Source organism: Limulus polyphemus, unplaced genomic scaffold, assembly GCF_000517525.1.
Source record: "Limulus polyphemus unplaced genomic scaffold, Limulus_polyphemus-2.1.2 Scaffold224, whole genome shotgun sequence".
Lineage (NCBI taxonomy): Eukaryota > Metazoa > Arthropoda > Merostomata > Xiphosura > Limulidae > Limulus > Limulus polyphemus.
The window spans coordinates 96,218-109,610 of NW_013665834.1; the positions used below are offsets into that span (position 1 = coordinate 96,218).

Consider the following 13,393-nt stretch of genomic DNA (forward strand, 5'->3'; position numbering starts at 1 on the left):
GTCACTGTGATAAGGTAGGTACAAGTAGTGTATTATAAGCCTGTCACTGTGATAAGGTAGGTACAAGTAGTGTATTATAAGCCTGTCACTGTGATAAGGTAGTTACAATAGTGTATTATAAGCCTGTCACTGTGATAAGGTAGGTACAAGTAGTGTATTATAAGCCTGTCACTGTGATAAGGTAGGTACGAGTAGTGTATTATAAGCCTGTTACTGTGATAAGTTGTTACAAGTAGTCTCTTGTATTTCATGCAGCTTTTTCATGTGGGGATATTTACATGATCAAATAAGGACACTTTCAAAATTCACTGGTTCAGTGAACATGCAAATACAGCTTAATTATGTATCAAAGTTTGTTATGTAACTTGTAGTTTCATTTTCCTTTATCAGAGGGTTTGCTGAAGCCATGAAGTTTTCCATGTATTCTGGTTGTTTTGAAATGTTATAACTTATTTTATCTTTTAGATGATCATGGTTTGGAAATGCAGGCAGCAGGCATTCCTGTTTCATCCTTTCCCATGGAAGATGTTATGAATAGGTACATTCGTTACAACCAGATTGATCATCGTAATAAAGAACCAACAGAAGATGCATTTCTCTTTCATGTCACTGATGGCCTACTAGAATCACCCATTTCTCGTATAAATGTTTCTATTCAACTGGAAAATGATGAACCTCCTGTGATCTTTGTGGAACCTCTTCCCGTTGTTCGCAAGGGTTTTATAGTTGTCCGCAATTCTTCTTTATATGCTGGGGATATTGACACATCTCCTGAAGACCTTTTATTTACCTTAGTTAACCCACCTAAATATGGTGAGAAACATGTTAATATTATCATAAAATGTCAGTTATCATTACATATATTTGGTAAACTTTCAGTTCCTTCCATTTTCTTCTTGTGCATTGTTCAGACTGTTTATGATTGGTATAATTAGCAAAGAATAACAGAGTTTAATAGTTACCCAAAATATATATATTAATCTGAAAAAAATGAGAAATTATCCTTAATTTTATAGTTTTATACCGTTTTATGAGTCTAAGAACATGGTTTAACTACTTAGCGTATATAATGTGAACTGGACTTTTTTGATATACTTTCAGTAATAAAACTATCACAGAAAATATTGAAAATATTTATTTACTAAATTTTTAGATAAATATCTGAATTCTTAATCCTCATATACTAAAAACTCTTTTGGTATGAAGAATTAGTTAATACTTTAAAGAAAATGCATCTTAAAGCTCTTCAAGATAAAATGTACAAAAGCACTCCAAATAAACTTTGGGATGAAACTAAGATTCAAATATAATTATATAGTGGTTTTTCGACTGCCTTATTGTAACATCAGTTTATTAGCTTTTGGTATAATTGTTTCCATGATTCTGCACTCTATTTCCATGACAGGTACCTTACGCCTTCTTCAAACACCTAGTCAGCCTCCTCACAAGGGCTCAATTCTCACACTGAAAGATGCCTTTACTTATGAGGTAACTCTGGCTCACGTGCTAAACACAACAAATATATGTATAGCTTTCCTTTGTTCTTGAGATTACTGAAACTCATTTTAGCTATCTGCACTTATAATGTATATTCAAATACATGTGAATCTTCTTTGGGTAATAAGTTTATTGAGGAACATCTGAACCATCTTTGGGTAATAAGTTTTTAAAGTATGTTAGTAATCTTAAACATACAACTTTGTTGAGATATATTTGAAATTTCTTTGATGTATATTAGTGTATTTAGATGTACTTGCACCTTCTTTGGTTTATGAGATTATTTGAACTTTATTTAATGTGCATTTTAGGCATATTTCACCCTTCTGTAATATACTAGTTTATTCAGATAAGTTTGAACATTCTTTAATATATTATTTTATTGGTATTTGTTTTAATTTTCCTTGATGTACTTGTTTATTAAGATATGATTTAAAACTTTCTTGGTGTACAAGTTTCATGTTTCACCTTTTATAATAGTCATGACAATTTAAGTTTTTAACCTATGTTTGAAAGTATTCAAAAATGAAATCTTTTCATAATCTATAAGATTACTGAGAACTGATCCAATTTTTAATGTTTAACAGATTGGCTCTTAAACCTTCTGTGGTTTCTGGTGTTATTGAGACTTTTGTGATTATGAGATATTGAGGAAGGTTTTGGCTTTTTTTTTTATTATTAGAATTATTCAACAGATTTATCTTTATGGACATCTAATGTTACTGGAACATTTATACCCTTTCTGATTTTAAGGTATTGAGATATGCTTTGAATACCTTGAAAGTAGCTACAATTGAATAAATAAAGTTTTTTATTTTCATCTCCTTGCAGGTTGTCCTTGAAAAACGTTATTCAAGCTATTGTTTAAAAATTTTCTGGATAATATTGAGATTACTGATGAGCATATAAGAGATAAATATGAAATTTTATTAATTTACTGGAATGCTGGGCTGTATAATCTCACTTTTCCTAAATCTTCTACATTTTAAAATATTTTAAACTAAAACTTGTTATCTTTCATTACAGGAAGTCCTCGAAGAGTTGGTGATGTACATTCATGATGGGAATAAGAAGACAAACAGGGACAATTTCACTTTAACTTTGTCTGATGGTCAGTTCTTAGACACAAAAACATTAGAAATTCTTGTCACATCAGATGATACAGAAACACCTCGCATGCTTGTCAATCGTGGTATGAAACTGCAAGCAGGTAATAAAAAAATAGTTTATATCTACAATGAAATAACTACTAGGAGTTATATGTTATTTCTACAGTGTATTGTAAAAAAAAAACGGTGAAGTAATAACCAGTGCTTTTGGTTATTTTCTTATACTGATTACGAAAAAAGTACAATGGAAATTGTCAGTGCTCTTGTTATTTCTTTATATTCATTACGCACTGTAAAATTGCATTGAAAAATAATTACCAGAATTTTTAAATATCAGGTCTAAATTTGCTGTGAAATAATCACCAGTATTTTTATTTCAACATGGTTAGACACTATTCAATAAAACTACTACAAACAGTTACTAGTACTTTTGTTGTTTTCTTGTGTTTATAATGCACAATAGTGAAAAACTGTAATTTAGCATTACTAGTACTTTTTCTTGCTTATTTAGAAACTGTAGCAAAGTAATTGTGTTTGCTTTTGCTGTTTTCATTTTTTAAGTATTAACTACAATATAAGTTCGTAGATGTGTGGTTGTATATATATATTCAGGATGATTCAGAATTCCATAGACAGGCAAATAATTTGGAAATGTGGAGGTTATGGGAAAATAATTATTGGTAGTAAGGAATATGATGTTTTGAGGTTACCCTGTGAGACTGTAACAATATAAGTGACATCATTCAAGCTCATGTCTCTCAGAAATTTTAATTAATAATCATCATACACATAATGTCAAAGGTGTTGACAATAATAAATTAAATATTTGAAATAAAATGTAGACATACACCAAAATGTCTGTTTCTTCTTTTCAAAATTATACAAGCTCTTTGAACCATTTTATTTTTTATTTCTTAAATCACCAAACTTCATGATAGTTTGTATTGTGAGGAGGTATTAATTGAAGGTACATCTTAGTTTCATTTTTGAAACTACCAGGTTGTTTGTCTTATTTAGTGTATAAAGTGATTAATCAAAGACCTATCATATTTTTATTTTTAAGATCACTAGGCTGTTTAAGCATTCTTTCCAGTGTATAATAACAAAATAGTGATAATGCCTTTCTTCTAATTTCTAAGGTCATTCAAACTTTTAATTGTCATCTCTAATTTGTTTTAAGGGATATACAATATCTTTGTATTGCTGAAATTCTTTGAAGTTCTTTCAGTATGACAAGAAATTATTTTAATGTTTTTTACAACGTCTGTGGGATAATTAAATTATTATGTCTTCACATGTACTTAAATCTTGTCTAAAATTTGCACAAGCTAAAAATAACATTAGACACTACTAACATTAATACCATTTACTTTAATTTAGGCTCTACAGCAGTGATTTCTCCACGTGAATTGTTGGCTTCAGATTTAGACTCAGAAGATAAAAATTTGCGTTATACCTTAACCCAGGATCCACCAACTGGCAAACTTATTTTACGACATAAAAACAACCAGATTCCTTTGTCATCAAGGGGACCAGTTGCTAGTTTTAATCAACAGGATATAGAGTTAGGAAATGTTCATTATGTTCATAAATATGGAGAACCAACTGGTACTGTCCCATTTCGTTTCCAAGTGTCTGACCCTATTGGTAACTTGTTGATGGATCAGACCTTTGTGATTATGGTCATAGGTTAGTATTTTGGTATTAATTTAACTGTTTTTGGGATATATCTTTTCTTTATGATCTTAGGTTGTTATTAGTATGAGATCAGGTTTTATGTTAATAATATGGATGATAGTTTGGTTGGCCAACTGAAGTCATTATTAGTATAAGGTTAATTGCTTTGTTATATGGCTAATGTTTTAGTTCACCATATCGTTTTCTTTATGTTTTGAGAATAAGATTGATAAAAACGTAATTTTAACTAGACATTTTTCTTTATATATAAAATAGTATAAGCTCATTATTTTTCATCTTACAGATAATAATATTGGGATTGTTATTAGTAGCAAATCAAAGTTGTTTTTTTTTATCTTATAGATAATATGTAAGATCACTAAATCTTTCCTTTTATATTCCAGGAATGGGTTGGTAAAAAATCAAGTTTTTTATCATATAAATAATTTATTAGGTCACTAATTCTTTTGTTTTATATTCCTGAAATGTGGTTAGTAAAAAGTCAAGTTTTTTATCACACAGATAATTTTTCTGTTTTCTTTTGTTATTAATTTAATAAATGGATATTTTTATAATACAAGTAATATTTAGTTTTACCAAACCTTTTTTTATACTCTTTGGTTAAACTTAGTAAAATATCTAAGTTTTTTATTGTACTTATAACAATTAGGTTGGTCAAACTCTTAAGCTCAGTAAAGGTCACTGTTATTATTATAAAGATAATACTTATGTTAATCAAACCTTTATTTATACTCTTAGAATATGCTTAATAGAAGGTTAAAGGTTTTATCATGCATATATTTATATTTTATATTTTTAGGTTAAGCTTAATAAATGGTTCAAATATCTGATGGTATTGATTTAGACTGATCATACTCTTAGATTAAGTTTACTAAAAGGACCAGGTTTTTGATCATGCAGTTAACATTTATGCAGGCCATAATATGTTTTGTTTATGTATTTTTAGGCTAAGCTTGTGTAAAATGTCAAGGTTGTTTATTATACAGATGATAGTTAAATTGACCAAACTTCTATATAGTCTTAACATAACATAAAAGGATATCAAGGGACCTTTCAGTCCACTAAATTAAACTAAATCCCTAAATTCTCAATGGCAGCTCTTATCATGAAATTTTTGATCAAGTTTCCCTTAAACTCCCATAAATTAACTGCAACCTGTATCAGAGGTCATTTGTGCTGTTAGAATAATTGAAGCTGTCTTATCTAAAGATGATTTCTTCTCTGCCAAGGTTTCAATTTGTGTCCCCTAGTCTTATTATTCTCACCATTAAATATGAAAATGGTGATGCATCAACATTATCAATTAATTTCCTTAACAATCTTCAACACCTCAACCAAGTAAAATTAAGGTTTTTGGTCAGGTAGATGATATGTAGGTTTTTCCAAACCTTTTTTATACTCTGTCATTAATGTATTATTTATCTTCTTTTCAGAGGAAAAACTTGTTTCTGATTACAAATCGTACAAATATTTGTATTTTACCATTTTCTTTTATAAAGACAGAGTTCTCCCAATATCACATGTATTTTACTTTTTACTGTAGGAAAGATATCTCAATTTGTTAGATTGACCAAACTCTTTTTTTTTTTATATAATCTTTGATTAAAATTAGTGAAAGGTTAAGATTTTTGATCATACAGATAAAACTTTGGTTGAACAACTTCTTTTTAAAACTTTTAGGTTAATCTTAATATCAGGTCAAGGTGTTTTCTGTCATACTTAGGTTGACCAAACCTTTCACCTTCATTAAAAATACCACTTGTGTAATTTATATATGTTACTTATTAGAGGACAAAGTTTCCTCTTAGTCACAGTAGCACTTGAATAACTTGTGTTTATTACTTCAATTTAGATGATTAAATTCCATCTTTATTGAAATAAGATTTGTATAAATTGTTCATGTTATTTGTTATAATATAACAGAGCCCCACCTTGGTCACAATAACATTTATTATTCTTTTATTAGAAGACAAAGTTCCACCCGTGGTCACCACGAACACTGGAATTACTCTTCCAGAAGGAACAGCCAAACAGATCACAACTAATGAACTTGCAGCAATTGATTCTGATAGTGAGCCAGCTCTCCTACACTATGATGTTATAGTACCACCAACAGAAGGAGTTCTTGAAATGCTTGGGCAGCCCATGATTTCTGTTACTAGCTTCTTGCAGGCAGATCTGGCTTCTGGTAGACTGATTTATGTTCACAATATTGATTCTGAGAATGGCATAGATTCCTTCACATTTACTGTGTCTGATGGTGTAAACAATGTTAGTGACTCCTTTTTTATATTTGTCACTGTTATTACTTGTCAGTTGTTGTAAATTATTAGTTTTAATCTCAACTTTTTATTCACACTCCTTAGTCTTAATTCTCAACCTTGTTATCTACTTTTCCATCTTTATATTCTCAAATTGGCCTTTTTATTTATTTATTTCCATAACTTTTATTATCTCATAATTGTGAATTTTTAACCTCTCTATTCATTAGTTTTCTTTACTGTGTCAGTAATGATAATTATCATGCTTTGTATTTACATATGAACTTTCTGACATTTAAATTTACACCCTTACTGTCTTTCTCATCACTTTCTCTGATGTTTTGAAGAATGATGTTATTAAGCCCTTGTAATTTCTTTCTTATGACCTAAAAGAATAAGTCAATGAGTGTTAATATTTTACATTCAGTCTATGAATTTTTTAAATAATGTGTTTAAATTTCACTTTCTTTCTCCAGTATCCTAAAATGCTGTTCTATAAAACTTTGTATTCACTCTCAAATATATTGAAGTGTTAGTCTGTTAAATTCTGCTTTTACTTTTTCTGATGTCTTCAAATGTTGTTTTTTGAAAATTTTGCATTCTTTATGAAATTTCTTGAAGTAGTTATAAAATTTTAAAGTTACCTTGATGCTATGAAATGTTATATCAAATTTTATGTTCACTCTCTAATGTCTTGCTAAACTTTCTATTCTTTCTGCCTTGTCTTGAAGTTTGGTATTAAATTTCACAGTCAGTTCTGATGTCTTGAAATGTTATAAGTTAAACCATCATTCTTTCTTCTATTCCTTGAATTATTTTATATTAAACTTTGCTCTCTCTATCTCTTAAATGATTTAAAGTATTGATTATTTGATACATTATAAACTTGGTTCTTATTCATAGAATATATATCAGAGTTCAAGTTCTGCATTACACTTTTGTTTCTCAGAATTTTATAAAATGAAATTTATTTATTTTTTTTCCATTTTTCTTCAAGGCAACACATACATTTCATATTACCATCACCCCCATTGATGATACTCTTCCTCTAGTGACAGCAAGTGGGCTGAGGGTTCAGGAAGGGGTTAGGAAACTCATCACAGAGTTTGAACTGAAAGCTGCTGACTTAGATTCAAAGGTATGGTATGCTTTAAATGTTATTAAACTACTTACTAAATCCAATTTATCTTAAGGAATAAAAGTATGTTCAGATTAATTAATATTTTACAGTTAACTTGGAGTTGAGTTGATAACATGTACTGTATCTGATGCTTGGATTACATATTTTATTAAAATGTAAGAATATATATAAAGATGCTTGGATTACAATTTTTATAAAAATGTAAGAATATATAAAGATGCTTGGATTACAATTTTTATAAAAATGTAAGAATATGTAATGATGCTTGGATTACATTTTTTTATAAAAATATAAGAATATGTAATGATGCTTGGATTACATTTTTTATAAAAATATAAGAATTTACAATGTTGTTTGGATTACAATTTTTATTAAAATGTTGGAATCACAACTTTATGGATCCTTTATGTTTAACTTATAGTGGAATGCATGGAATGTGATTGTTTTTACTGAAAATTGTGAAATACTTTTTTTATCTTACTTGTAGTAAGTGGCTTCTTTTATAGTAGAAGTTTTTTAAGTGTTATTTTTTACTTACAAGCATGCTTTGTAAATTGTTTTACCTTTTAATAGACTTTCTTTTAAAATTTTTGTCTAAAATTAAGATACTGATTTACAGGACACTGACATCATGTTCAGCATTGTTAAACTTCCAAAACATGGCACCATAGAGTTGCAAGGCTTAGCAGGAATATATAGTACCACCACAGCCTTCTCGATGGATGACATCTATGAAAATCGTGTCAGCTACCAGCATGATGGTTCAAACAGTCTTAAAGATGAATTTTATTTTACAGTGTCTGATGGCACTAATCCTCTTTATACAATTCAGAAGAATGGTGATAAGGTCACTACTGGAGACCCATCAGTAAGTAACTTATGTAGTTAGAAATGTGTACATAAACAAGTGCCTATAAGGTGACTAGTTGAAACTAATTCATAAATAACTTGGTTTGTTAAGGTTTGGATTACATTTATAAAAATATAAGAATATATAATGATGCTTGGATTACACTTATAAAAAGATGTAAGAATATATATATATATATATATATATATAATGCTACTTGGATTATATCATGATAGAAAAGACTGTTTAGTTTTGATGTTATTGATTGATTTGTTTTTGTAAATGAATATTTTATTATTGTTTATTTTTTGTTACAATAAGAATTAAAAGCAGACGAATGTAGGAGGTTTTATTAACAATTTATTGGTGTTGAAACTATTGAACGTCGCGTGCAATACATTGATGTTGAGAATATAGAAGGTGGACAGATGATTAGGTGAAAAAGATATAAATAGTGTGAGACAAACAGAAAGCAAGAGACAGATAATAGCAAAAAAGTGTAAAGTTACAGACCAAGGAAAAGCTCGGCATGAAGTTAACTACCATAGAAGTGATAGTCCTAACAATTGACATAGACCTCATGTTTAATATGTTAGAGTAAGACTAACAGTGGAAACAGAGATAAGAAAAATAATTTATTCCATCAAAGCATGGTTCTAAAGTAATTGAATCAGCCTGAGTGCACTTTGACAAAAGGAACAGAGGATATTTAGAAAGTATACCAGATGATTGGGGTAACTCGTGCCACAATTGTAAGTGAATCTCACTCAGAATACTAGTGCGATAGTAGTAGAGAAGATAAGTCGGCTTGAAGTTAACTACCATAGAAGTGATAGGCCTAACAATTGACATATACCTCATGTTTAATATGTTAGAGTAAGACTAACAGTAGAAACAGAGATAAGAAAAATAATTTATTCCATCAAAGCATGGTTCTAAAGTAATTGAATCAGCGTGAGTGCACTTTGACAAAAGGAACAGAGGATATTTAGAAAGTATACCAGACGATTGTGGTAACTCGTGCCACAATTGTAAGTGAATCTCACTCAGAATACTAGTGCGATAGTAGTAGAGAAGATAGGTCGGCTTGTCAACTGAAATTCTAAAGTAATTGAATAGGCCTAAATGGACTTTTGACAAGGAGAGAACCACATATATAGTGTTTATGATATGCCTGTAATATCTATAGTGTGTGAAGACTTTGTTGTACATACGTTTACCTTGTTCTGAATATATATATATTATTTGAAAACAAGTGAAGTTCATGCTGTTTATTCATCGTTGAATTTATTGCAAACAAGTCACAGACACCTACTGTACAAGAATCCTAAGCCGAACAACAATATAGTATTTATTTATATTATTGAAATATATAACTAAAAGCTTTTTTATTTTGACAGTTGGCAAAAAGAAGAATATATATTTTTATATTCTGACAGATTACAATTATATAAATAGAAGAATATATAGTTATACTTGGAGCACACTTATAAAAATGTAGGAATATGTAATGATGCTATAGAAAGAACACTGCTGGAGACTCAACAGTAAGTAACATTAATTTTTTTTGTTGAAGAAAATTTTAGTGCGAAGCCCTATAGTTTAGAAAAAAGTTCCTTTAAATTTTTCATCTTGTTGAGAGAAGGTTTTAAAATCATTGATGAGAGCAGTTCTCTGTATCTTTAACTCCTACTCACTACAAGCTGAAGAGACAATAAAAAATTATTAGATGAAATTAAACATACTTACAAAGGCATTTTGACATTGTTATTCAAGTGTCAATGTAAATGACATTCTGTAGCATACATAACAAGACTGATACCTGTAACTGTAGAAGACCAATGAGCAATAGATTTTTTTATTCTATCATTAATCTTGATCTGAAGTTTCTGCAAAAATTGACATGAACTGAAACTTGCAGGAAACAAGAACCAACTAGGTTTTTGAGGCTTATTGAATATGAATTGACAGTTCACCAGTATAAGACAAAGAAATGGCTGCACGTTTATCTTCCATAGTTTATATGTTGACCTGTTCCTTCATGTTCATAAGTTCTGAAACAGTCTTCTTGATTACTAAATCTTCAAGCTAAACAGTATATTCATTTTCTGATAAAGTCCTCTTCATACTACTGAGTTAAAAGCAGGACTGACAATCTTATAAGTTCTAGTAATTAAGAAAGTTATCAAATTTTGTTTAAAGAAGTTAGGAAGAAAACTCTAAAAATATGATTATAAACCAATATTAAAATGTTAGCAATCAGCAGTAAAACCCTTATCAGGTCTTCTAATTAGCATATTCAGGAAAATGTGTTTGATTTTCAAATTCTTGTATGATGTTTTAAATTCAAATACTGAGGAAAGGAGTGAGTCTGAACATGATTTCAGAAAACCAAAAATATGTAATCATAAAAGCATGTGTAAAACAAAGTTTTTGAAGTCAACCAAACAAAAACTGAACCATATTTTTTTAATGATGATACATGGGTACATTTGACAAAGAGAGTACCAGAGAACTGTTTTTATCTGGGCTATCAATTTAGTTGAATATTTATGTAATAACTTGAAAATGGAATTCTGTTGTGTAAGATTTTGAAGACTGTTCTTGGGGTGGGGTGGGGAGAGACTATAAGCAGTTAGAGCATTTTGAAAGACTAAATTTATAGTATATTGTTTTATTTAGTGGTTAATGTACAATGAGAGATCATCAAAACTACCTAAGAAAACTTCATAATCAAGCTTGAAACTTTTGATAAAATTTGAGAACTCAGAATTGTTGTTAAGTAAGTTTTTGAGGAAGCTTAAGAAACTTGTAGTATGCAAATACTGTGTACTTTACTCTCTTATAGTGTATATTTCAACTCTTCAAAATGTAAAATATTTTCAAAATTCTATATGTGAAGTTAGGTAAATCAAAATGAGATCCTATTGAAAATTCAACCATAGGTGTCATTTTCTGTAGTCTCTTCAGTCAAGAAGCTTGTGTACTGTTCTATGGGATAGTTGTATTGTGCCTTACTTTATCTTGGGACAAAGATATATCTGCATTCTGTTGCCTGTTTTCTGATTGTTCAGCTACAGAAAGGAAGTGCTTTGTGAATGCAGTTTTTAGCAGAAAGATTATTTTCAGTATTTTAGGTAGTGTGGTCTCTTGCCTGAGATATGATGACCAGATGATGAAGTCCTGTCTTAGTTTTTTTTCATTCCTGTCTCATCCTTACTTCTGATTATGTGCAATTTATTCACTTAATTTAATTCAATTATTCATCATTAAAATTTTATCTTGATTTCCTTAATTTAAGTAGAATTTGTTTATTCAGCTCTTTATTTTATTTCTTTTATATTGTGACAACTCAATAATCCTTGATGATCTGTCATTCTTCAGTTTTTTGTTTAATCATTAACCCTATGCATTCTGCTTGTTGGGTTGTTCAAGATGTGCATGTCACATCCTTTTATAAAATTATATTCAAAATTTAATTAAAGAACTTCATTATCAATGTATGTCAATAAAGTTGACATCAAAAACTTAGTTTATAATTCAAATCTTTATATTATATAAATTTTAATTTATTAATTTCACAAAACATAGTTAAATAAATTCTCACTCTTCACTTCTCCATGTCTTGTGACACATTTGCACTCACAGTTCTCCTTTACAGGCTTTCTTTCTTCCCTGTTATGGGTTTTAGAGTGTACAGTCAATTAGAAACACAAAAAGTAGATATTGGACCTTCTACTTTCTCATTTTGCTGAGATATCAATACATTTTAGAAACCCACCAGTGAAGCCCCTCCAATCTTATTATAGTTTCAGAATAGTTATATAAACCATGTGTGCTTATTTTAATAGCCATGTTTATGACTAATAGCAATAGCATTTGTAACTCTACAAAAATGTTGTTATGTTTATTTCTTTTTGGTAGGAATACAAGACAGTTGGCCTCAGATTCTTGGAGAAATAACTGTATGAACAAGTACAGCTTGTTTTCTCAAAAGAAATCTGTGTGTTAACCATTGTTTCAACCACATCATTAGCTTGTGGCACAGTCTGAGGTTGGGTTCATAGATTACTATGAAGTACCTCTTGCATATTAGAAGTGCATCCATACATATTCCAAGAGGTGGTACAAAGATCAGTACAAGTTTATATGAGTTGTGAGTTTATCTCCGTTGAAAGTGTTTCTTACACTTTCATTCTTTTTTGTGATTCTTTCTTCATCTTGTGTACACATTTAGAAACCTTCTCACTGCTCCTGCAGCAGTTAAAGTTACAATGAAATTAGAAACTGACTAGTGGATAAAGAAATACTGTTTGTGAATAACATACCATTTCATTTGTTATTTCAATTTTCTTTCCATCTATGTTCATTTGATTCTCTGCATATCATTTGTGGGACTTGAGTTTTGTAGTTACGTGGAACATCCTCTCAGTCATCAGTGTCCTTTAATACCAGATACCCATCAAATAAGGACATTTAATATTGTAGCTAATTGATAAGAAAGCAGTTTAGGGCTAATATCTGTGTAAATAGCTTTTATTAAAAAAAACAGTGATGGTACATACAGTGAAATAAATCAGTCTTGAACAAAATCTTAACACATACTTTTGTAACTATATCCCTTGCAAGTGTTAGATTTTTTTTTATAAATGATTAACTTATCAGTAATATAATCACTGTTATATTTGGATTAGTATGTTTCCCAAATTTAATTAGAGCCTAATAGGGGCTGATTTCTTTGTTACGGCTATTAACTCAGCTGTAGCGAAGTTTTAAACTAGGACTAGACAGTGGTGAGGGTCAGGATAAACTAATTGCAAAAAGAATAAGAGGCAGA

At 29.6% G+C, this 13,393-nt stretch overlaps 1 protein-coding gene across 1 annotated transcript in view; it reads left to right on the forward strand.

The window, feature by feature from the left end:
* The window catches only part of LOC106478558 (extracellular matrix protein FRAS1-like), a 154,477-nt gene that overhangs the window by 65,588 nt on the left and 75,496 nt on the right, over positions 1 to 13,393 (forward strand). Inside the window, exons 35-41 of the mRNA XM_013939110.2 lie at positions 466 to 813; positions 1,406 to 1,488; positions 2,524 to 2,707; positions 3,987 to 4,295; positions 6,271 to 6,575; positions 7,563 to 7,703; positions 8,326 to 8,574. Coding sequence (XP_013794564.2) covers positions 466 to 813; positions 1,406 to 1,488; positions 2,524 to 2,707; positions 3,987 to 4,295; positions 6,271 to 6,575; positions 7,563 to 7,703; positions 8,326 to 8,574 — 1,619 coding nt within the window. The remainder of the gene's footprint in view (positions 1 to 465; positions 814 to 1,405; positions 1,489 to 2,523; positions 2,708 to 3,986; positions 4,296 to 6,270; positions 6,576 to 7,562; positions 7,704 to 8,325; positions 8,575 to 13,393) is intronic.